Genomic DNA, 25040 nt, shown 5'->3' with positions numbered 1-25040 from the left:
ATTTTTCTATACATTGAATCACTGAAGCTCTAACCTGCAATATGCTCTTTAAACTCACACACTGATGTGTAAGAATTTAGTATTCCTCCAGGGGACGCTCAACATAATAAATGTAATAAAATATGGGGAGACTCTTGAAGCTCAGATTGAGAAAACTTTATTGATAAACACAAACATATGACAGATGAACAGCAGAAGTAGTAAAGTGAGATGTGTGTGTATTATCTGAGAGTAATATCAACAATAAAAACTTCAAATAGAAAAATGTGACACTGAAAGAGAGAGCAGAAGCTCAAATAATCATCAGTATTTATGAAAAAGAACAACAACAAAAAAACAGACACATACACTTTTAATGTTCAGCATTCTGCTTTAGATTTCAATACTTCCTAAAAAAGATGTATCCATACATAACATATAGAGCCATAAATAATAAATCTCACAAATATTAATATATGCAAAAATAGACATCATCAATCATGTACCTGATGTGTGAATATGAGCTTGATCTCGTTCAGCTCTTCTGGATCTGATGTCATAAACCAGTATAATGACAGTAGCCACGCCCACCAGAGCAGAGAGGACCAATCGGATCACAGCTTCAGGTGGACCACAACAGTGGACAGAGTCTGAGGAATAAAAACATCAAACTGAGATCAGATCAGTCAATAAACACTAATATCAGCGCTGACATCAACTAATATCAGCATTGCCGTACCTGCACATGTGTGACAGAGGTGAGTGATGTCCAGATGTTGAGTCTGGTTGCTGATGGGATTGTTCAGCACACAGCTGTAGGTGTTTTTATCCTGATATTCCACCTCCAGAGGTAGAGAGAGACTGATGCTGAGATCAGACACACTGATGCTGGACAATAAACTGTTTCCTTTGTACCAGGAGAGAGTCACATGACCCACATTCACAGCTGAACACACCAATGAACATGATGATGATGATGATGATGATGAAGAACATTGTGAAGAGTTTCTGCTGATGACAGGAACAGGGAGACGAGCTGAAAAACATCAGAGAATAAAGAGAAATGAGGATGAATGAAGATATTCAAGAAACAAACCAAGATGATCAAAATAGAACATTTTAAATCTGATTAAAAAAAATTAAATAAAAACTGCTATAAATGTAAATAAAGAAAATAGGCTAATTATTCATTTTAAGAATAAAACAACATTTAAATGATAAGATTCCTTAGAATGAATAAAAAGCTGTAATAAACAGATGAAACTGATATTTAACTCACCACAAACAGCGAGACTGAAAAGCTTGACTATATTTCTGATAATCTTTACTTTATAATCTCCATCATGTTCAGTTGTGGTGTTTGTGATGGTCAGAGATCCAGTTTGATTGTCCAGTTTCAGTCTGTCTCTGAATCTCCCATCAAGAACATCATCATATACAGTGAAGCTGTTGAACCGTTTATTGATTTCAGCTATTAAAGTGTGTTTAAACCTCCACTGAATCAGATCATCATCCTTCATTTCAGTAAGATCAGAGTTTAGAGTGACTGAATCTCCCTCAATCACTGTCACAATCCTCAGCACTGTATCATCAAACACACAGAAAAAACAGAAACAGGGTTCAGCACAGATTAGGCCTATTAAAAAAAGTTATGATGGTCAACTAAAGTTAAACAGACACAAAAGCAGCAAAATGGGGTTTGGATTAATAATTACATCTTGTGGTGATTAAAATATAAAACAGATGAAATATTTCACTCACAAGTAAGATTGAAACTCTTGATCACACTGTTAATTTGTAGTTTATAAAGTCCAGTCTGTTTCATTGTGGTGTTTGTGATGGACAGAGATCCAGTTTGTTTGTTCAGTTTCAGTCTGTCTCTGAATCTCCCATCAAGAACATCATCATATACAGTGAATCTGTTCTTCTGTTTATTGATTTCAGCTATTAAAGTGATTTCATCTTCGTACATCCACTGAATCTCATCATCATCCTTCATTTCAGTAAGATCAGAGTCTAGAGTGACTGAATCTCCCTCAATCACTAACACTGACTCCACTGCATCACTGACTAATTTAACCAGTAATTTATCACATGGTTCCAGAACAGAAACAATTGAAGTGATAAAAACACATTTCAAACTCACCATCCAGACGCCACAAACACAAACAGGTCAAAAGTAATTTGAGAAACATTTTCTTCATCGGTTCACTGTAAAGCTCATGATAGTAACTCTTAAAATGTCTGAAAACACTGATATGAAACACACTGAACTGTGATATTTATCTGGTTGAGTGTGAATCCTCCCCCGCCTCAGTTAGTTTCCGCTCACAAGCTTTTGCTGATCTTACATTTTCAACTTAATTCTGACCCTGAATGAAATCTAATGGCAGAAGAGTGAAATATTGAATTAGATATCTGTATCTTGTTATACTTGCATCGGTTTCTGCACTCATTCTCGGTGCAAGCATACTGTAAAATATTGCTTTAAAAAATGGCCAGGTTTCAACAGTAACATGCTGTTTTCCATTAAAGCAGTAAGATACCATAGACAAACAATGCATTCTGGGTAATATTTTTTCATTTTCGAGAAAGTAGCCTACAGGAATATACTGTGAGTTAACAACACTCAAAGTCGACACTCAGAGGCTGTGTTCAAATCACACCCTATACCCTCATTCACTATTCCCCATTAGTTCACTAATATAGTCCACTTGACAGAGTGAATGAAAACACATGTGAAGTGGTGGAAAGAGTTCTGAACATTTGTACTTAAGTACAAGTACTGTTACATTGCTGAAATAAAATTCACTTACAAGTAAGAGTACTGGTGTCGAAAAAGTAAAAGTACAAATTACTCTTCTAAAAATTACTAATTACTTTTTAGACAGCAATATTTAATAAATTATAAAAAAAAAAATATTCAATCAAATCATAGATCTTAGTAGAAAAAAGCTACTTTAAACAAAGCACTTTCACTTCATTGACGAAGTGCATGAATTAGTGGTCACAATACTGGAATTTCTATTTTCAATACAATACCTTGAAAATGATCAATATTAAATACCATGGGGAAAACCACCACATACTGTACACAGTAGATATTTTAATATCTAACTTTTTTGTCCATCCATTTTGTCAAGGCAATCATTATTTTCCAGCTTCAAAAGCACAAGACTCACAACAATAATCAATTTAAATGGAGCGGTTTAATTCAAGTCTTCTGAAGAGACATGTTCACTTTATACAATGAACAGATTTTAATTTAGGCTTTTATTGCATATTTAAACATTGATCAATTACCATTACAATAAGCTCACTTAAACATTTGCTCAGTGTATTTGTGTCTTTACAGAATAGGGTAACTTTGTTGCACCAAACCCAGATTCATCCATGGGATCGCCAGACAGAGAAGCGTGATTGGTCACTCCAGAGAACACGTCTCCACTGCTCTAGAGTCCAGTGACAGTGTGCTTTACTCCACTGTATCCGACGCTTTGCATTGCACTTGGTGATGTAAGGCTTGGATGCAGCTGCTCGGCCATGGAAACCCCTTCCATGAAGCTCTCTATGCACTGTTCTTGAGTTAATATGAAGGCCACACAAAGTTTGGAGGTCTGTAGCTATTGACTCTGCAGAAAGTTGGTGACTTCTGCACACTGTGTGCCTCAGCATGCGCTGACCCCGCTCTGTGATTTTACGTGGCCTACCACTTTGTGGACTTATAAATAATACTTTAAATATGAAACTAAAACGTGGTAGCAAGTCCTTGTCTTGAGTGAGTCACTAATTCTGCTGATATTACAACGTTAGCACATTTGTCAGCTAAACATTCATTCAGTGTTTCCCAATGACCGTTTCATCATAAACCGAAAATTTAAAACATAGGCCTACAAAGCTTAAATGGTCTCTAAGTTTCATTTTACCAACAAACTAAAATCGAAATTGTGATATGCCAAATAATGTACATTTTCTGAACAACAATACTGCAACAAAAGCTTCTTTCATGTCAGTAAAGCTGTTAACAGAAAATTATAATGTCATTGGACAAATATTGATTTGGGATAAGCCCCGGATGTTTACACTGTCTGGCTCCGCCCCATGCCCTCTCGTACCTTACGCACACCACGCCCACTTAAATCAGATATATATGTCAGCCGGAGGGGTACCGAGGGTCATCGCTTTTGGCTTCAAGAATTTTTTGCAAGATGGCAAAAGAAGAACAGCGCTTTGCAAGACATGCAACATACAAATCTCGGACATCCAGACGACAACCTCCAATTTCGTCCGTCACCTGAAGAGCCATTCTGCCCAGTAAGTGCTTGTCAATTTGTTAATGTTATCTGGTTAGTTGGTAGTTAGCTAATGTAATAATAGCTAAAGTAGCCATTAAAGGTTGTATCAGCGATTTCAGACCCAAAAAAGGCCCAAACATAAATGATCACAATCTTTCCTAACGTTCCGCTAGCAGGCCGTCAAAAAACGCGTTTCTTGCAGGGGCGGCACTAGGGCTGGGCTAAGGGGGCTTAAGCCCCGAATGTTTATAGTAAAGCCCCGAATATTTTGTTACCTTGTCTTTCTCATAGAGCAAAACAATTAATCAGAAAAACAAATGTGAATAAGATTACAGCTGCCGTGATTACCTAATCATGAAAAGTGCATATTACAGTTTTATTTATATATATATATATATATATATATATATATATATATATATATATATATATATATTTTTCCCTTTGCATTAAAGGTACTCACAACGTGCTTTTGCAGCGTTGAGCATTGTAGCCAATCACAGACATGTCTGTTGAACGCATTGGCCAATCAGAGACGTGCAAATGGGTCGCTGTTGAAGATGTGTTTTGCACAAGCTCACCGAGTTCTACACTTTCATAAACCTGTCATTATTATTGGCAATAAACTTACGATGCAAATAAGAGATTCACTGCAAAATATTTGATATTCTTGATGCTGCTCTGATGCACTCCATTAGGACTATGCACTGCTCTGTTTGTTGTTAGGAAGACTAAAAGTTCAGCGGTCTAGCTCATCATTGTCAAAATGATTAAAGAAGTGAACAAATGCCTGGTAAAATGTTAGTAGATAAACATTTAACAATTTTATTTATTACATTTTGCCTTTTTGAATTGAAAATATGCTATAATGTCCTTTATTAATTTAGAGACAATGCATGCATAATTAAAAATAAAATATTAGTTGCAAATAGTTAAAATTATTTCACTAATACAATAAGCCTTTCTTTCTTTTTCTTTATTCCCTTAAATCGTTTCTATAATTAATGAATTCCTTTAAATAAAAATAAACAATTTTAGTTTGGGCTAAAGCCCCGAATAATATCCACTGACCTCAGAACCGCCCCTGCTCTGTAGGCAGCCTATAGGCTCCGAGATCTGTAGACAAAAACAATTGCTACCACCAGTGATGCGCGGGTTGATCCAAAATGAGCGGGTGCCTGCGGTCATCCGCGGTTACGAGTCATCCAAAAATATTTTTAATGATATTCGGGTCGCGGTCGGTCGGGTCGTTTGAAATAAAGATGCCAATTAAACCTTTGTAATTTTCAGTTTTACTTAATAAAGGTTTCAGTTTTACTTTCATGGGTATTTGTGAACATTTATTTATGGTTATTGTAGCCTCAGTCTTTGGCTTAGCCTACCTGTTTTTGTTCGTCTAAAATGCGTTAATAAATACTTTATTAACATATTCTATCCCTGCATTTTGTGCTTGTGAGAGCTTCAATTGGGCATTCACGTGGCGAAAAGCCAAGCCTACTAATACAAGTGAGAAATCCTTATTTACCTTTTAAATGTTGAGCGTTATTAACTTTAGAATAAATGCTGACGCGGGACAAAATGCCCGATTTCCCAACACTTTGAACTGAGCAATGAAATTGTACAATTTTAATAGGCTACATTACTTTTAAACGCATAAGCCTATAGCTCAGTAATGTCAGTTTTATGTATTTTCTAAGAGGGGGCGGGATTCTTGTTGGGAAAGTCGGGGGAGAGACGCGCACTTCGATTAGACTGGATAAACACATGCAGCATCTTAATTGTTAAGAAAATGAAACGAAATAAATGAATAAATCAAGCCTTTATTACATAACACTACAACATTCAGAAAAAGAACGGTTTGCGCTCCTAAGGGCTTTCACACTTTTCCAAAAGTGGGACCTGCTGATTAGGCTAATTCTTTAAGCAGGGTCGAAACATAAACATCGCATTCATCAATCATATGCATCTGACAGCTGAAATGGAAAATGATGGGCCGCCTCAAGAACTGCCTGCTCTCGCCGCTGCACCTCTGAGGGCACCACGTCAGGTCCTGAAATATTTCTCTCCTCCACAGGCTGGATTAATGGATATTATTGGCCAGGGAGGCTGATGGGGGGTTCTTACGTCTATGGCCCAATGACGCTACAATGAGCATTTACTGCTTTTAAAAAAATGCGGGTCAGGAAGCGGGTCGGGTACAATATTTTCTTCTTTTTTTGCGGTCCGAGTTGCGGGCGGGTTAGTTGAAAACGTCGGTCGGGTGCGGGTTGTTTATACATTGACCCGCGCATCACTGATTGCTACCAACAAGTGTTAACCAACTACTCAAAGGCAAAATAAAGTGTTCCAACCAATAAGATGCGCCGTGCATTTAGGAGAGTTTCAATTGCACGGGAGGGAGGGGGAGGGAGTAGCGAGCTAGCTCTCTGTTTTGTTTGAACATCAACAGAATGATGTTACCCCGTCATCGCTGATACAACCTTAAAGGTCCCGTTTTTTGTGTTTTTTTTAAGCTTTGATTGTGTTTATAGTGTGCAGTATAACATGTGTTCATGTTTCGCGTGTAAAAAAACACAGTATTTTTCACATAATTTACTTATCTGTATACCGCTGTTTCCACTGTCATAAAAACGGGCTGATGACTTCCTTGTTCTATGAAGTCCCTCCTTCAGAAATACGTAACGAGTTCTGATTGTGCCAGCGGTTCCTGTGTTGTGATTCGACAGCTCTGAGCGCACCTTGCCCGGAAAGGTCACGCCTCTTACCATAACGTGGAGATGCACGCGCTCAGTGTTACTGTAAACATGTCTTTAATTTTACCCTATCAATTTGAGCCGGAATCAGACCCGGTGATTGGACTGCGGGATGAAAATAACAGCGTTTCGACGACATGGCGACAAACAAACTCTACAAACGCAACTCTTGTGTATTCCTGTGGGCGGAGGTTAGTCAAAAAACTGTTTTAGTGACGTCATTAAAGAAGGAAGTAGAGGGATGTAGTCCAAACTGGCCGTTCGATGTAGGCGACTTCTGTTAAATAAAATATCTCGCTTGGCATTGAACTTTGAGCTTTAAAGTTTTACAGATTTTATTTATACTCTAACAACAACATTACACACTAACTAAAGTTTGAAACATGGGATCACGAAGAACGGGACCTTTAAACATCAGGCACAAGTAGCATCGTCCACTAATAAGAATCAGTGTAGAAGGGCCAAGTCTGGAGGATTTTAATGCTAAGCAAGATAGTAAATAAAAACTACAAAAACAACTATTTTTTTTTTTAACCATTTATCATGTTTTCATGTCTGCCCGACCATACAGTACATCCCATTCTTGTTTTTGTTTCTGTTTCACAGATGTGCAGAGTATGAAAGGGCAAGAAACACCTGCACTGATGCTACACAGCCTGCAATTTCCCAGTTCCTCCAGTCTCATCCTCAGGAAGCCTATTCACCTAATCATCCAAGACAGAAGGCCATAACAAATGCCATTCTAAGAGACCTGGTGATAGGATGTAGCATGCCTCTTTCAATCACTGAGAATGGACATTTCCGACACTTCATGTCTGTGGCTGACTCCAAGTACCAGCCTGCCTGTCGTAGGACAATAACTTTAAAGATAGAATCCCTTGTTGCAGAGACTAAAGAGAAAATAAAAGTGCTTCTTGCTAGCGCAGACCATGTATCATTTACAGTGGATATTTGGTCAGACAGGAGAATGCGTGGCTTTTGGGGAGTCACTGGCCATGTTTTGGCAACATCTGAGGGAGTTGAGCTGAAATCCTACTTGCCTGCAACAGATTCAAAGGAACTCACACAGGAGAACGGATATCAGAAGCCTTTGATTCCATATGTGATGAATATGACATCAGACAAAAACTTGACTTTGTTATTTGTGACAATGCTGCTAATATGAAGCAAGCATTTACAGTGTGTTTTTCAAAAGACCAAGATGGTGAAGTAACTGATGACGACAATCTGGATGATGCAGAGTTGTGGGAAGATCTCTCCAGAGGTGAATGGGAGACTGTGGACCGCATGATCAACAGAGGAAGTCCTAAACGTCAGCAATGCTTTGCCCATACGCTGCAGTTAACTGTTGGTGATGGTCTCAAGGATGCATGGATCATGGTCTTCTCAATTAGGGAGTGGAATCTGATGAATGGCTACAGCCATTTGCCGAGGCCACCGATCTTACTCAGGGAGAGAAGATTGTGACGGTCAGCTCTGTCCTCCCCTGTGTATTGTCACTAAACCACCACTTGGAAAAACTCAAACAGCAAGTGCGCTTCCTGGGAAGCATGATCCATAGCCTGCAATGCTCTCTCTCGGGGGATCTTTGTTAATCTGAAAATGTTATCAGCAGCATCAGGAGAAGAGCTGCCATTTGCTGACAGCAGATCCGCTGTCCTGGACCCAGCTTTCTCCATGATGTGGCTTCAGCATGATGTGCTTGTCACCGATGACATAAAGAATGACATTGTTGACATGGTGAAAAGGCAGGTGTTTTTTTTTTTTTTTTACATGATATACAGTTAGGCATGTCACCATTATCAAATTATGGAAATTAAATTCACATTTGTATAAATAATATAATACATTTTTAGAGCTGATTTTGCAAGCATGTGAAAATAATGAATGATTCTAACAATCATGGTTTCACTCTTGCCCTTTAAATTAAATTAACTTTTTTGTCTTTGTTTTTATTAGATCTGATTCTACGAGAGGTGTGACCTGACACAACATCCCAGAGTCCTGGATTCCAAGAGGTTGAAAATGAAAACCAGGAGGAAGAGAGCACTGGCTTATTCTCGGAGTACAGAAAACGCCGCAAGCAGGACACAACCACCAACCCACAGACACAACTAAATAACTATTTTGGTTTTTGTTGTGGGCAGGCTTGTCTGCCCTTCTGGGATGCAAACAGGGGTATCCTGCAGACAAGACCCTCTCGAATCTTATATTTTGCAAGTGCAATACCTTGTAAAAGAGGTAATGACTTATGGATATACTCTGAGTGTGTGTGTGTGTGTGTACTTGTTTTTGTGAAATATCAGGACACAAATGTGTATAATGACATGGGTATGACATGGGTATTACAAAAAGAGGTGAAATATGAGGACATTCAGCATGTCCCCACTTTTCAAAAGGCTTATAAATCACACAGAATGAGTTTTTGTGACAAAGTAAAAGTGTGCACAGTTTCCTGTGAGGGTTAGGTTTAGGGGTAGGGGTAGTGTAGGGGGATAGAAAATACGGTTTGTACAGTATAAAAACCATTACGCCTATGGAATGTCCCCACATTTCACAAAAACAAGTATGTGTGTGTGTGTGTGTGTGTGTGAGTGTGAGAGAGAGTGAGTGCATGACGGTCTCCACCTGAATCAGGATGGAGTCAGGATTTTTGCCAAAGCTATCAAGGATGTTGCCCTTGGACGCTTCCCAACTGGCTATAGAGGAACAAAAAGAAATCAGATGAGAATGCAGCCGTTTGATCCATCTGGACCTTCACCTCACTCAAGGCCACCACAAGACCTCCAGAGACGACCTATGACTTCACGATGGCCTCACAGACAACGAGAGAGACGACCCTACGCTGATGTCCCACCCCAGCGCCATCCACCTGGGCCGCCCCAGCAAACACCGACCTACGCCCAGGTAGTGTCGCGACAGCAGCCGCCCTCATCATCCGCTAATGACCTCTCCTCCAGTGATGTGGGGGAAATTAAACGACTGCTAAGTCTCCTGTGCAACAAAATGTTAAACTGAAACGCACAAGATCTATTTAAACCACAGCTGATGAAATAATATTTAGAATTGTTTAATTAACATTCACAACACAATGATTATTAGCATTATTCTATTTGTTTATATATTTAAATAATTATTCACAAAGATTTTTTTTCAACTTAACCGGTTTTACTACTGTTATACATACTTTAATATTACTATTACTTATTTTCTTTTTGAATATTTAATTTTACTCATTAATTAACATTCACAACATAATGGTTAAAAAAAATGTGATTTATTATTATTATTTGTCTATTTTATTAATTATTCATATTTAAGATTTATTTTCAACTGAATCAGTTTTATTACTGTTATACCTGCTCTACTGTTACTATTACTTATTTTATTTTATTTTATTTTATTTTTTATTTTATTTTATTTTATTTTATTTTATTTTATTTTATTTTATAGGTTCTTGGTTTTGCCTTCAGATAAACAGCAGTATTTTAATCTCTGATCATATAAAATGTATTAGCTTTTGGAATATTCAGGGTTTGTGCTCTAAAACATTTGGATTAAAAAGCACAAACACAGATTTCTTGAATAGCGTCACAAATGTTGACATATTAATTCTAATTGAAACATGGTGTAGATCAGATGTGTCCACTCAGTGTCCTGCAGGTTACTCTGAAATCATAGTGCCCTCATGGAAACTCAACTCAATACATCGTGGCAGAGATTCTGGAGGTTTATTTATAAGGATAAAAAATTATCTTGCCCCTTTTACATCAGCAGTACAGCAAGGCAAAAATCACATATGGTTAAAATTGGATAAAAACTTTGGAATTCTGGATAAAGACCTTTTTATCTGTGGAATTTATATTCCTCCATCAGAATCTCCATACTTATACTCATATTTCACACTTTACAGGGAGAAATTTATCAATATCAAACTCAGGGGAAAATTTTACTATGTGGAGATTTAAATGCTCAAACTGGTTTAGAACCAGATTACATAATTCAGGAGATAAACATCTGTTCACACAAATACCCCAAGACCTCTTTAATACCCTACCTAGAAGAAATAACCAGGATACTGGAGTTAATAGACATGGGAAGGAGATAGCTCACCTTAGTCAAACTTTAGGCCTTTATATCCTGAATGGTAGAATCAAAGAAGATTCCTGTGGACACTTTACCTATGGCTCAAATCTTGGGAACAGTGTTGTAGATTATTAGCCTGACTTCGTCATACTCATATTCTAGGCAGAATGTGAGTCTGATACTGCTCCATTGCACTTGAATTATGGGGCGTGTCTTAACCGAACCAGTAAAAAAAAACCTCTGCACTCAATTGGATAGACCTACAACCAATCAGAGCAACGCAGTAAGTGACGTATGTTGAACTTGTACTTAAACTTTTGCCAAATCCCGTTGGAAGGATGGCAAACACATCTTTCCCATCGACAAATGCCTTGATTGCGGTTCTTTGTTCGTCTTTTAAAATTAATGCGCTGTCGATTTCTTTTATTACAGACGTGATAGCGGAATCTAAACATCTTACTTCTCCAGCTGCAGTCATCGTTGGTGAAAACCGATTCAACCCAAGCGCTCTTTGATGACGTGGTGGTTACGTAACCGCAGATAGCCTGTCCATCATCGATTAAAGCCCGCCCTGGCAATTTGATTGGCTCGGCCTTCTGGGAACCGAGCATAATTAATCCACAATGGATCGAGTCCAGACCGAACTTCCCGTCCAAAAAATGTTGTGGGCGGGGTTCGGGCTGGCACCCAGGCTAGTAGATTATACCATATCAAATATAATCCCCTCCTATTTAAGTGCGTTTACCATCAAAGCTCAGTCACCCTTGTCTGATCACAGCCAGATCAATGTTTCCATTAAGGGTGAAAACATCAAACCAAGAGAAATACATAAAAAGCCAATTCGTCTATATAAACTTAACACATCACATGGACTCAAAGCACTGCTGAAACATATCAACGTGATAAACTCAGATGAAATAGTCAATTCCATAACATTGTTTAGCAATTCAACATTTGATATTAATCAGAAGGGAATTGACTTGGCAATTAAACATATTAATAACATTTTTGAAAATATAGCAAAAAAAGCTCATTTAAATAAAATGACACCATATAAACACAAAAAAAAGCACTAAACAAAAACCTTCTGAAAAATGGTTTGACCATGACTGTAAAACAATTAGACAAGAGCTACGATTCATTTCAAATCAAAAACACAAAGATCCAGTCAACACTAAGTTGCTCTTAAAACACTCAGAACTTCTGAAACAATACAAAAACACACTGAGACAGAAGAAACGGGATTATTATAACAACACGCTTCAAAAGATTGAAAACACAATTGATCAGGGCCAGTTCTGGAGCATGTGGAACAGTTTGAACACCACAAAGCCACAAGAACCAGCCATACAAGATGGTCAAATTTGGAAAGATTATTTCGAGAACCATCAAACTGACCCTTTAAGTAATCCCAACCAATTAAAAGTCCTTGAAACATTGAACGCTCTTGAGTCATGCATCAAAAACAACCAAAATCCACTAGATTATCCAATAACCCAACAAGAACTTAGTGGAAAACTGAAATCTCTCAAATCTAATAAATCTTGTGTCCCTGACAAAATAAAAAATGAGATGCTAAAAAACAGCTCTCCTGAACTTCAGAATGCATTGCTCAAACTCTTTAAGCTGATTCTGAGTTCAGGTGTATTTCCAGAGGTCTGGAATACAGGGCTCATTTCTCCCATCTTTAAAAGTGGAGACAAAACAGACCCTAATAACTACAGAGGAATCTGTGTAACCAGTAATTTGGGAAAAGTGTTAATTAACTCTTGGATTTCATTTTTCTTAAAGCAGCACAATGTCATCAGCAAATCTCAAATTGGCTTCCTCCCTAAACATCGAACCACTGATCATATTCACACATTACACACATTAATAAACAAACAAGTACACCAAAAGAAAGATGGAAAAATATTTGCATGCTTCGTAGATTTCAAGAAAGCTTTTGACTCCATTTGGCATAAAGGATTGTTTTATAAAATCATTCAAAGTGGTATTGGGGGCAAAATATACGACTTATTTAAAAACATGTATAACCAAAATAAATGTGCAGTAAAAATTGGTCATCAGAGAACAGAATATTTTTCCCAAGAGCGAGGGGTCAGACAAGGCTGCTTCCTCTGCCCAACTTTATTTATCATTTATATTAATGAATTGGCAGATCTACTGGACCAATCAGAGTCCAGGACTACAACTATTTGACACAGAAGTCAAATATTTACTGTACGCAGACGACTTAATAATTCTATCTAAAACGGCGGAAGGTCTCCAGAACCACCTAGACATTTTAACTAAATACTGCCATGACTGGGCCTTAGAAGTCAACATCCAGAAAACTAAGATTATGATATTTCAGAAAAAAAACAAATCTGGAACATAAACATGCATTTACTGTAAACAACACCACTCTTCAGCACTCTTTACAATATAATTATCTTGGTTTGGTTTTAACACCAACTGGAAATTTCAATTTGGCTATTTAAACATTACTTTCCGCAGAGCAATGCATGCCATACAAACTAAATTATTCAAAATAAACATTCCAATCAGAATTTGGACAAAGATTTTTGATAGTGTGATACTGCCCATTGCCTTATATGGAAGTGAGGTGTGGGGTCCAGCGAGTAACTACAGCCATAAGCTTTGGGACAAACATCCTTTAGAAGGTCTACATGTAGAGTTCTGTAGAAGCATCCTTCATGTCCACAGAAACACACCTAATAACGCCTGTAGGGCGGAACTAGGCCGTCTTCCCCTCAATTTAATGATTAAAAAAAGAGCTTTAAAATTCTGGATACACTTTAAATCTAGTCCTGAAGACACACTTCATTTTAAAGCATTAAAAACACAAGAACTGAGTGCTCAGAAAAGTCATCTTTGTGCAATGGTGTCAGAACTGACAAACAAAGCGTTCAAAATCACTGTCCCAGAAAACCCTGTAAGAATTAAAGAAATTATGAGTAAAGAGAAAGAGACATACATGCAAACGAAAGAGCAAAGTCATCTCCAGTGTTATCTCAGATTAAACAGAGAGTACAGTTTGGCTGAATATCTCACCTCTAACAGAAATACAACACAGGAATTTATTAACCAAGTACAGGCTTTGTGACCACCAGCTGGCCATAGAAAGAGGGCGACACAAGAAGACATGGTTACCCAAAGAAGATCGAGTCTGTAATGAATGTAGATCAGGGGCAGTTGAGACGGAGGCACACTTCCTCCTCCACTGTGATAAATACACAACCTTAAGAGAGTCGCTGTACTGTCAAATACAGCATATTATCCCGGAGTTCCAGTCACTCCACGAAACTGACAAACTGAAAATATTACTTGGTGAAGGACCTTCTTCTACTTTAATAGCACAATATATTTATAATTGCCACAAACTAAGAGGTACTGAGTGAACACATCCATATTATATTACTATTGATATGTGTATAAATATATATATGAATGCATTTTATATATGTTCTTGTTCATATATTTGTTTTTGTTTTGCTTTATGCAATGCTTTGGCAATATGTACCTAAATATGTCATGCCAATAAAACAAATTGAATTGAATTGAATTGAATTGAGTGTGTGTGTGTGTGTGTGTGTGTGTGTGTGTGTGTGTGTGTGCTTTTGTTTATATTACATTGTGGGGACCAAATGTCCCCATGATGTAATATAAACCTGAGTTCACCTACATCGTGGGGACCAGCCAGCGGTCCCCACAATGTAAATGGGTTTATAAATCATATAGAATGAGTTTTTGTGAAAAAGTAAAAGTTTGCACAGTTTCCTGTGAGGGTTAGGTTTAGGGGTAGGGGCAGGGTAGGGGGATAGAATGTACAGTTTGTTCAGTGTAAAATGCATTGAAGTCTATGGAAAGTCCCCACAATTCACAAAAACAAACATGTGTGTGTGTGTGTGTGTGTTTAATGTTGTATCTCAACTGTGTTTGAGAGAGAGAGGGAGGTGTTCAAGGAGGAGTCTGTTGGATGTTAAGCTGTTATTTGTTTTATGGACTCAATGTTGAAAATTTAAAACATTTCAAACACTGTTGGCAGAAGTGAAAAATAAATAATTTTATGAAGTTACAATTTTGTTCCATGATGTATTTTAACATGATGAACATACAATGCAAATCCAAATTATTTTAATTTACTGACAGTTACTAATATCTTGTCTTTTCACTTTATTAAGATCAGATTCTGCAGGTAAAATTACAATAATAAGGTGACTTGACTTGAACTCGACTTGACCTACTACAGGACTTGACTTGCCCAAGAAAAAAATATTTGGGACTTACTTGAGACTTGAAGGTTAAGACTTGAGACTTACTTGAGACTTGCACATGTGTGACTTGGTCCCATCTCTGATCATTAATGCTCAATCATTACCTAAATATTAACTTAATTATCTCACAGCAACACAGCGTCAATGTTACTTTTACTCTGTAGTGTGGACACTAGAGGATTTTCCTGTGGGGTTGAAAGGGTTAAAGGTGTAAGATAAAAAGACACACCCACAAAATGTATTTTAACAGTAACAAACTGTAAGTTAAAAAACAGTTATATATTGTGAACACTGTAGCCAGTAGTTTACTGTAAAATTGAGTTTTGTGGGTCACCATTGTGCTGAAGAGTAGAGCCTGTGCTTAGATTCAAGAGAAGATCAAGAGACATTGATGATATGCTGTGTGTTGTTTTATTTAACAGATGGTGATTGTGTAGATGCTGATGCAGTGAAAAATCATTATTTAAAATGTTTCAGTGAACTCTAAAGACATACGTTCATAATTATGTTCTCATTATTAACATATAATAATATTAGTTTGCAAATTTAAATGGCAGTTGGACAATTTGAGGCAGTCAGTTTCTGTAAATGAAATGAGGTAACACAAGTTTTAATTTAGTTCATGGTATCTTTACAGTAACATACTGTAGATTACAGTAAATAACTGTACAATCTACAGTAAATTACTGGCAACAGTCTTTCCAGTATTTTGATGTAAAAAAGCCTGGCAAGGCTGTGCCTGTGCTTTTTGTGTCTCTCATATGTGTGATTGCTTCTGTGTTCTGTGACTTTTTTATAGTAAAACTATATTCATTGTGAAACAGCAAAAACAGACAATATTGCATCCCAAATGTAACTCAATGTTAACTTTATTTGTTGAACTGTTGCATAAAATCAGTATCAAATTTGCAAACGTGCTGGTGTTCAGGAAAAACAGCACTCTTGCTCGTGTGATATTGCTTAACTCAGTCCTATGAAATAAGTATAAAAAGATATGAAATGTCATCCAGATTTCATCCTCATATCTTGATGTTTGGGGGAAATCTAACTGTATTATAACAGTCTACATCACGCAGTGAAAGCATGTACTCTTAAAGCGTACGTGCAAGAGCTTATCGTACTTGGAAAAACAAAAAACACTTCACCCACAAACATCTAGCAGAAGCTGTTTATCTACCCAACAGATCAACACATTTCTGTAAAGAAAACGTTGCAGCATCCATTTTGACCCCAACACCAGTGACATAACATTTATAAGGTTTGCCTGCATTGTTACATCAAAATTCATCCTCAAATATTAATGAGAAAACACAGTAACATGCAAATGTAATTATTCGTTTAGAGAAATTGGTTGCATTTGGTTACCAGAGAGATTTGATGTTTGGGAAATGTGATGAAAAATACTTGAGTTTATAACAAGATCTCTGTTATTTGATTGCAGACTTTGGTATTTCGGCAAATCTGAGTAAAATAACTCTTTTGAATCTCTTTGGTCTTTCCTTCTGAAGAAACTGAGAAGTGTGGAGGCCTGAAATTGCACAATAATCCTCACAGTTTAACTGTATACTATGTAGGCTATATACCCATAACAAGGCATAGAAAAATAAATACCCTAAATATTGAACATTTTAGTGAACGTCTCTAACAAGAGGAAAAAATCTTGTGAAGCGTCGAGCGGGTTGAACCGTCTAGAGGAGAAACATTCATGATGACGCACTTCCAGTTATCAACATCACACATCTATCAAAGATTTTTTTTATATTTTAGTTCTTTTAAATGTATATTTATGACATTGTACATTCTGTTATATTACCTTGGCATTACATCACAAAAGAAAAACTAAACACTGCTGTGAAGGGGTATCTGAGAGAGTGATGGTTCATTTGACATCTTTCTCTTATCTGACTGCTGTAAAACAAACTCTCTATATTTCCCCCTTTTGGATCAAATGAAAACTCAAAAATGATACTTGCTGTTGCCTAGTGTCCCATTCACAACTGTAGAAGTGTGTGGAAATATTATATATTGAAAAAAAAGGAACAGCGTATGAACAGTTCCTGTTTTCATTTGAGCTCCAGCAGATAAAGCATTAAATCTAGAAATATTTTCTTTCCTTTTAATGTCATTTTCTGGCTGAAGGATGGAATTTAATGGTTTTACTTCATATGTTTGCTTTCATTTCTATTTTGTGGCAACTGGTTTATAAAAGCAATAAAACAGCACACTACTTTCTTACATAAAGTCAATATTCCTCCAGGGGGCGCTCAACATAATAAATGTAATAAAACATGGAGAGACTTGCTTTTTTTAAAACATTTTTATTATTATTATGAAACAACATACAAAATACATGAAACAATTATTATACAAAAAAAAAAAAAGATGTATAAACAAGCAAGAAAAAAAGTATTTAACAAATGTCTAAACAAAAATATATATATATAATTAAAAAAAAACTTTCATTTTCAGGAAATACACAGGAGGTATTATAATGAAATCATAATTGTTTTTAACAGCAGTTTTTGCAGCTTTCTTGTTGAATGATGAACAGGACATGAATGAGTCATAAAATAGTTTTAAATATACAAAAAAGTGTAATGTTGGGCTTACATTCAGTAACTTTATATTTATGCAAAAACATGGAGAGACTCTGGAACCTCACAGTGAGAAAACTTTATTGATAAAGGCAAGCAAATAAATATGACAAACGGAAAGCAGAAGTAGTAAAGTGAGATGTGTGTGTCTTATAGCGAAATATATAAAATAAAGCCTTTAAAATTGGATTTTTAAAAATCTGACTTTGAAAGAAAGAGCAGAAGCTCAAATAATCATCAGTATTTATGACAAAAACACTAGAAGAACAAAAACACACTCAACGTTCAGCGTTCTGCTTTAGATTTCAATACTTTCTGAAAAAGATGAACATATAAAGACATTAATTAATAAATCTCACAAATATATATCTAAATTAGTGTGTGAGAAATGTCATCATCAATCATGTACCTGGTGTTTGAGTATGAGCTTGATCTCGTTCAGCTCTTCTGGATCTGATGTCATAGACCAGAAGAGTGACAGTAGCCACGCCCACCAGAGCAGAGAGGACCAATCGGATCACAGCTTCAGTAGGACCACAACAGTAGACAGAGTCTGAGGAACAAAAACTGAGATCAGATCAGTCAATAAAATCTAATATCAAAAGTAATATAAAAAAACACTGCATTTGCTAACGCTTATGGGGAAACCCCTTCCTCCAAATACTACTGAAGCGGTAACACTTTATGATAAGGGTACATTAATATTTCATGAATCATCAGGAAGTAACATGAGTTCAAAGTCTTATATTCATTGAGGAATACACAGAAAATTCACATTACCTCATGCGTGCATACAGGCTAGAACAGTATCAATTAATGTGAGAACTAATGTTTTTCATTCATTATGATCTGAGTTATCTGGCATGTTCATGTTTTCTTCATTGTAGCCTGCGGGTAAATGGACAGACCCCATAATTTGGCCAATCTCAGCTCAAAACACAGGATTGAACTTTCATATTCATGCCATTTCTTATAATTCCTGATGATGAGGCATTAATGCATAATTCATGCATGAATTCATGATAATTCATGTACCCTGAACGTAAAGTGTTACCACTGAAGCGTTATTTAATCACGCCAGTAACACTGGCCAATGGCATTCAAGCATGCAAAATATGACATGGCAGTATGCGCAATGTCTCGTTCCCTCATCTTAGGGAAGTTTTGAGAGGAACCGGAGACATTCCCTATCAATTCGGTTCACTTTAATATTGAATTTGCTAACGCTTATGGGGAGCGTATAAAACCACGCCGTGTTACAGCAGGGGAGGTCCTGGCTAAGTATGTCAAATTTCACACACAGATCAATGAGTTTGGCAATGATATTGGGGCTCTTGGCAAACATACAGCCCAGTCTACAGGACCTGGTCGAAACTACATAGAAGTTCAGAACCGGTAACTAAAAATATGTTGCATCACACAGGGAACGGGGCGGAGTTGACAATGGTGAAACATTAGAGGACATGAAATGGCAGATTATAACTGAGGCAGGATGTGTGAGGCAAGCAATGACACATCTAAAATATACAACTGCATGAAAGTGTTGGGTGACAACCAGCCTGTAGCCATGCAAATGTCCTGAATAGATATACCATTTGCCCATGCCCACGAGGAAGCCATTCCCTACAGGCTTCCACAAAAACATACAAATAGCTGCTCTGAGAAGCTGAACTGTCTGGAGCATTCATTATAAACAAGCAACATGCGTACCTGGCATAGCAAGAGTGTATTAAGTGTCACTGCCCCAGACCTGTGCTTTAGACGGTGTCAAAACCACTTTAGGTACATAACCCTTCCTAGGCTTTAAGGTGACTCTGCAATCACCTAGCCAAATTCAGTGCACAAGTGATCAATTGACAGCACCTGCAGGTCTCTGAAATGTTTAACAGAGGCTAGTGTAAGTATGAAAGTGTGCAAGCTCGTTGATTGCAAGGGCTCGAACAGGGGTCCTGTTTGTTTGTTTGTTTATAAAGATCCCCATTAGCCACTGAAACAACAGCAGCTATTCTTCCTGGGGTGTCCTCCATATTATTTTAGGCCTACTGCTACAGAGCACGTCATATTCCAGCGGGCTGTTGGACCATTCATCTTCTCCGACCCTGCCACTGATATGAAATCATCATCCTCCTCAACATCCTCTGTAGCCCCAAAGGACACTACATCTTGTACATCAGGGGATGGGTGGAGATCGGCGGCCATGAAGTGTACTGGAAGGGAGCCTGCAGCAGGGGGTTAGAGGTGACCCTGAAAGGTCAATATCACGGACTCATGGTACCGTCCTCCTCGGCTCGATAAAGGTGGCAGAGGAAAAGCGCGGCAAGACTTGTTGAGCAAGTTTATCACCCTGGATGATGGCCACACAAGGCCTGAGAGTCCGGAGACTTATATCTGCACAGTGGGGGCAATCCAATCCTCCAAGTGCTGCTCCAGGCATGTCATGGCCATCAGATGGTTTGACTGGGTCTGCACAGGAGAGGCAATCATTAGAGGTCATCCTTATCCGAATGCTCACCAGAAAACAATGGGATGAGAAGACGTTTTTTTTTTACTGCAGCATGTAGATCATGATGAGTACATCTTTCTTGATGACAGGCTTCTTGCAGAAAGTTGGCTGAAGGAAAAGTTTCTGAATGAAGGACGTTCATACAAACGCAATGTCGAAGTGAACCAAATTGAAAGGTTTACTCACATAAACTTGTGAGTAAAAGATGTTGCTTATACTTCCATGTCACCTAGCTTGGGATCTTACAACATCAAGTTGCTTCAGTCAAGATTCTGAATAAATGATGTACAAGGAAACATATTTAACTCACCATCAACATTAAGAATGAAAATCATCTTCATGTAGTTGATGTCAAGTTCATAAACTCCAGAATCTGTGGTTCCAGTGTTAGTGATGGTCAGAGATCCAGTTTGATTGTCCAGCTTCAGTCTGTCTCTGAATCTCCCATCAAGAACTTCATCATTTACAGTGAATTTGTTGGCCCGTTTGTCGATTTCAGCTATTACAGGTCCATCTTCAAAACTCCACTGAATCCGATCAACATCCTTCATTTCAGTTAGATCATTGTGTAGAGTGACTGAATCTCCATCCGTCACAGATATTTCTTTCACTACTGTATCAGCAAACACACGCAGAACAAACAGAAACAGGGTTTGTCACAGATTAATACAGTAATTTGATGGTTTACCAAAACAAATAGTTTGAAGTATAAATTGTAAATGAATAATAACATGAATCAACAGAAGCAAATAGAATTTGGATTAATAATTGCATCTTTGTGCTGATTAAAATATAAAACAGGTGAAATAAATATTTAACTCACCACGGACAGTGAGGTCGAAACTCTTTCGTGCACTGTTGGTCCGTACTTTATAATATCCAGCGTGTTTCATTGTGGTGTTTGTGATGGACAGAGATCCAGTTTGATTGTTCAGTTTCAGTCTGTCTCTGAATCTCCCATCAAGAACACCATCATATACAGTGAAGCTGTCGGCCCGTTTATTGATTTCAGCTATTAAAGTGTTTTCATATCCAAACATCCACTGAATCTGATCATCATCCTTCATTTCAGTAAGATTTAGAGTGACTGAATTTCCCTTGTTTACTGACACTAGCCAAACACCATCAGCACCAAACACACCTGAAGATCAGAGTTTTTCACAGATTAAAGCTTTAAAATCACTTGATATTGGTTTAATGAAGCTTCACTAAAATACTTTTATTCATTTAAATGTGAAATTAATAATATTCCATAGCAGCACAAAAAAATATGCTGAATGAAATGATAAATAGTTAGAGTTTTATATGGATCAATAAGTAAATAAAAAGAGAGACTTACTAACAAGAATAATGTCAATTACAATTCAGCACATAATTTATTCATGATTCTTGATGTCTGTGTCTCTAAAAGAAAGAGACTTTTTTTTTTAATCAGAACAACTTTTAAGAAATCCTTCAGATTATATTGATAAAGCTGATCTTCTGCAGAATCACAGTGCTGCTGTAATCGATAATGTAAATCTAACTCAGAGATTGGGCTCTAAATGATTATGTGAAAACATAACAAACACCACCTGATCATCTTTTCTCTTTGCTTGTCTGGCAGAAAGTCAAGGGTCAAGAGCTCAACTAAAGTAAACACTGATCTCCATGATGGTGAAATTGTGATTTTCTCCTTTGGTGATTCTGCTTCATAACAGATCACCTTCCTGACACATTTACTGTGTTAAAATCATTACACAATGAATGTGTCAAAATTAACACAATGAGCGTTGTCCCGAAACTCACACACTGATGTGTAAGTGATGTTTTTTGACTGGACTTGACAAAGAGATTATTGCAAATTTGGTCTTCATGTTCACAATTAAGGTGTTTTATTTTGTTGTTGCTTTCCTCTTTCCTTCAATGATTCTGCTTGTTAACAGCAGGTGTTCATCACTATAGTGCTTGATTAATGAATTAATTATCTCATTAACTTCCCTCTTCAATGGTCTTTGTCTTGGAGGATCGGGTCTTGACTACACCTCTAGTTAACTTTCCTGACACATTCACTGTGTAAAAATCATTGACTCACTGAATGTGTCAGAGTTAACACAACAAATGTTGTCCCTAAACTCAAACACTGATGTGTAAGAATTTAACACAGTTTGAGTCAGTTTTAACACATCCTTTCTAAGAGTGTAGATCCTGGAAGCGCTGGACATAAACAACACATGAGAATGACACAGAAGAGAATAAAGTCATTATTTTTGTTTTGTTTGTGCACAGAAAAATTCTCATTGCTTCACAACATTAAGGTTGAACCACTGCAGTCATGTCAACTGTTTTAACGATATCTTTCATACCTTTCTAGACCTTGAAAGTGGTGATTATATTGCTGCCTATGAACCTTTTAAACCTACTAACCTCCGTTGCCATGATTTTTTGAACGACTTACCACAAGCTGAAAAACAATTATGTTTTAGTCACATAACATTGGTAAATGGAAATGCCGTCATTTCGTAATAGCTCTTTATCAACATTTAGAAAATATTGCAAAAGTTTTGTGCAAAATCTGTAATAGAAAATGACACTCAAAACAATTATAGCTTTGAGAAGAGCTCTGCTTTCAAAACAAGCTCTTCCAGTAAAAAGCTACTTTTTTCCCAATGATTAGCATTAGGATTAGTGCCGAAATCTCTGTTTTTAATGTCACATTTGTATATTGACGAGCGAGCCGAAGTAAATAACACCGTCAGCTCTAGATAGCGCTGGTACGATTATTCTATTGAATATTTTCATCTTAAACAGTCTTCCTCTCATATGTAGCTTTGGAAAGTCCAATTCATTCTAGTGAATCACTTCATTCTGAAGGTTCTTTATGAACACTGATTCAAGTCACATATGGCATTTCAGTTATCAGGTCAGGTCTTTGTTTTGTTTTTTTTGTTGGTATCTATTTAGTTCATGCCTGATTAAATATTCCAGTTAATTATTCTAGTAGGATTCTTTATTATTATTTTTATTTAGTAGTAGGCCTATCTTTGTTTAATCTTATACTATATATATATATATATATATATATATATCTATATATATATATATATATATATATATATATAAATACAGTACAGTCCAAAAGTTTGGAACCACTAAGATTTTTTATGTTTTTAAAAGAAGTTTCGTCTGCTCACCAAGGCTACATTTATTTAATTCAAAATACAGTAAAAAAAAACAGTAATATTGTGAAATATTATTACAATTTAAAATAACTGTGTACTATTTAAATATATTTGACAAAGTAATTTATTCCTGTGATGCAATCTGAATTTTCAGACTGGAGTAACGATGCTGAAAATTCAGCTTTGCATCACAGGAATAAATTACTTTGTGAAATATATTTAAACAGTTATTTTAAATTGTAATAATATTTCACAATATTACTGTTTTTTACTGTATTTTGAATTAAATAAATGTAGCCTTGGTGAGCAGACGAAACTTCTTTTAAAAACATTAAAAATCTTAGTGGTTCCAATTTCTGTCAAACATTGAAACCATGGATACAAATTAAATTTTTTGCTAAAAATCGAATAACATGAAAACTCTGGACATTTTTCATACTTGGTTTATAACTTATGTAATTGTCACTAAAACTATGGTAACTATTCTGGACACATTTAACTTTTGTTTCAAAGAAAAAAATTACAAAGTCCTTAAGGCTGTGTTTTTCCCCACTCCTATAGTATATATAGTATGATAGGCCTATAGTATAGAATGATACATTTGGATAAAAGTTTACTTCAGATATAAACACTGATGTCTATGGAAGTGATCAAAAAATAGTTGAAAGTAACTGCAGTAGATGCTTCAAATAAAGACTGTATCAATTATATTGTTACAGCATTAAGTGGAGACAAGTGACTGAATTTATTTTCATTTAATGATTTATTCAAGAGATTCAAGAGATCAATCCCTAATAACTGCCTAATAAACCTGAATTTAAACTTCATGTAAAATCACAGATTACTTCTATATGAGAAGAACATTGAATGTTAATCCTCTCTGACTAATTTAACCAGTAAATTATTACATGGTACCAGAACAGAAACAATAAAAACACATTTAAACTCACCATCCAGACGCCAGAAACACAAACAGAGCAAAACAGGGTGAAACATCTTCAAAGATTTCAGTCCACAAAAGACAAACTCTTCAAAACTGGTTCAGTAATAAAATGAGAGACCAACTTTCTTAGCTTGTATTTTCTTTTTTTCTTGGTTAATTTACGCTCTGAACATTGACACATTGAGCTCCATTAGGCGTCAACTTCCTGAAAGTCAGTGGTGTGACTTTCAACTGAACCTGACCAGTAACGTCTTAAATCAACAGTTTGATCTTGTCACGAGATTTTGTGAGTCTCTACTCTCTCCTGTAACTGTCTTCAGCTCGTTTGTTGTTCATTTCTTATCAAATGTCTCAATTGTTTCTCCTCTCAGACTGATTTCAGAGTTTCTCTAATGGCTTTATGGAGCAGGAAAGAGCTGAAAAAAAAGGTTCATGCTGTGGTTGAG

The 25040-nt window shown here is 36.6% G+C and overlaps 1 protein-coding gene across 1 annotated transcript; it reads right to left on the bottom strand.

The window, feature by feature from the left end:
• Positions 1–477: 477 nt before the first annotated feature.
• Positions 478–25040, bottom strand: LOC137028044 (carcinoembryonic antigen-related cell adhesion molecule 5-like). Its single transcript, XM_067396755.1, has 8 exons — positions 24602–25040; positions 21317–21631; positions 20808–21100; positions 16837–16854; positions 1741–2032; positions 1262–1561; positions 719–1015; positions 478–629 (listed from the first exon to the last, which is right to left on the bottom strand). Exons 1-8 carry the CDS (start codon positions 24645–24647, stop codon positions 478–480), a joined length of 1713 nt encoding a protein of 570 aa, XP_067252856.1. The 5' UTR covers positions 24648–25040.

The sequence above is a fragment of the Chanodichthys erythropterus genome, chromosome 10 (assembly GCF_024489055.1).
Source record: "Chanodichthys erythropterus isolate Z2021 chromosome 10, ASM2448905v1, whole genome shotgun sequence".
Taxonomy (NCBI): domain Eukaryota; kingdom Metazoa; phylum Chordata; class Actinopteri; order Cypriniformes; family Xenocyprididae; genus Chanodichthys; species Chanodichthys erythropterus.
The sequence above is the reverse complement of the archived record's forward strand: the minus strand, read 5'-3'. Positions and strand labels throughout refer to the sequence as shown.

What these genes read in the sequence shown, in the direction of transcription:
- LOC137028044 (XM_067396755.1), bottom strand. Translation starts at nt 24,647, where the DNA reads ATGTTTCACCCTGTTTTGCTCTGTTTGTGTTTCTGGCGTCTGGATG. An exon ending in GAGTTTCGACCTCACTGTCC is followed by an intron (nt 21,101 to 21,316) that starts GTGGTGAGTTAA and finishes CTGATACAGTAG; the next exon opens with TGAAAGAAATATCTGTGACG. An exon ending in GCTTTTCAGTCTCGCTGTTT is followed by an intron (nt 1,016 to 1,261) that starts GTGGTGAGTTAA and finishes GATGTTTTTCAG; the next exon opens with CTCGTCTCCCTGTTCCTGTC.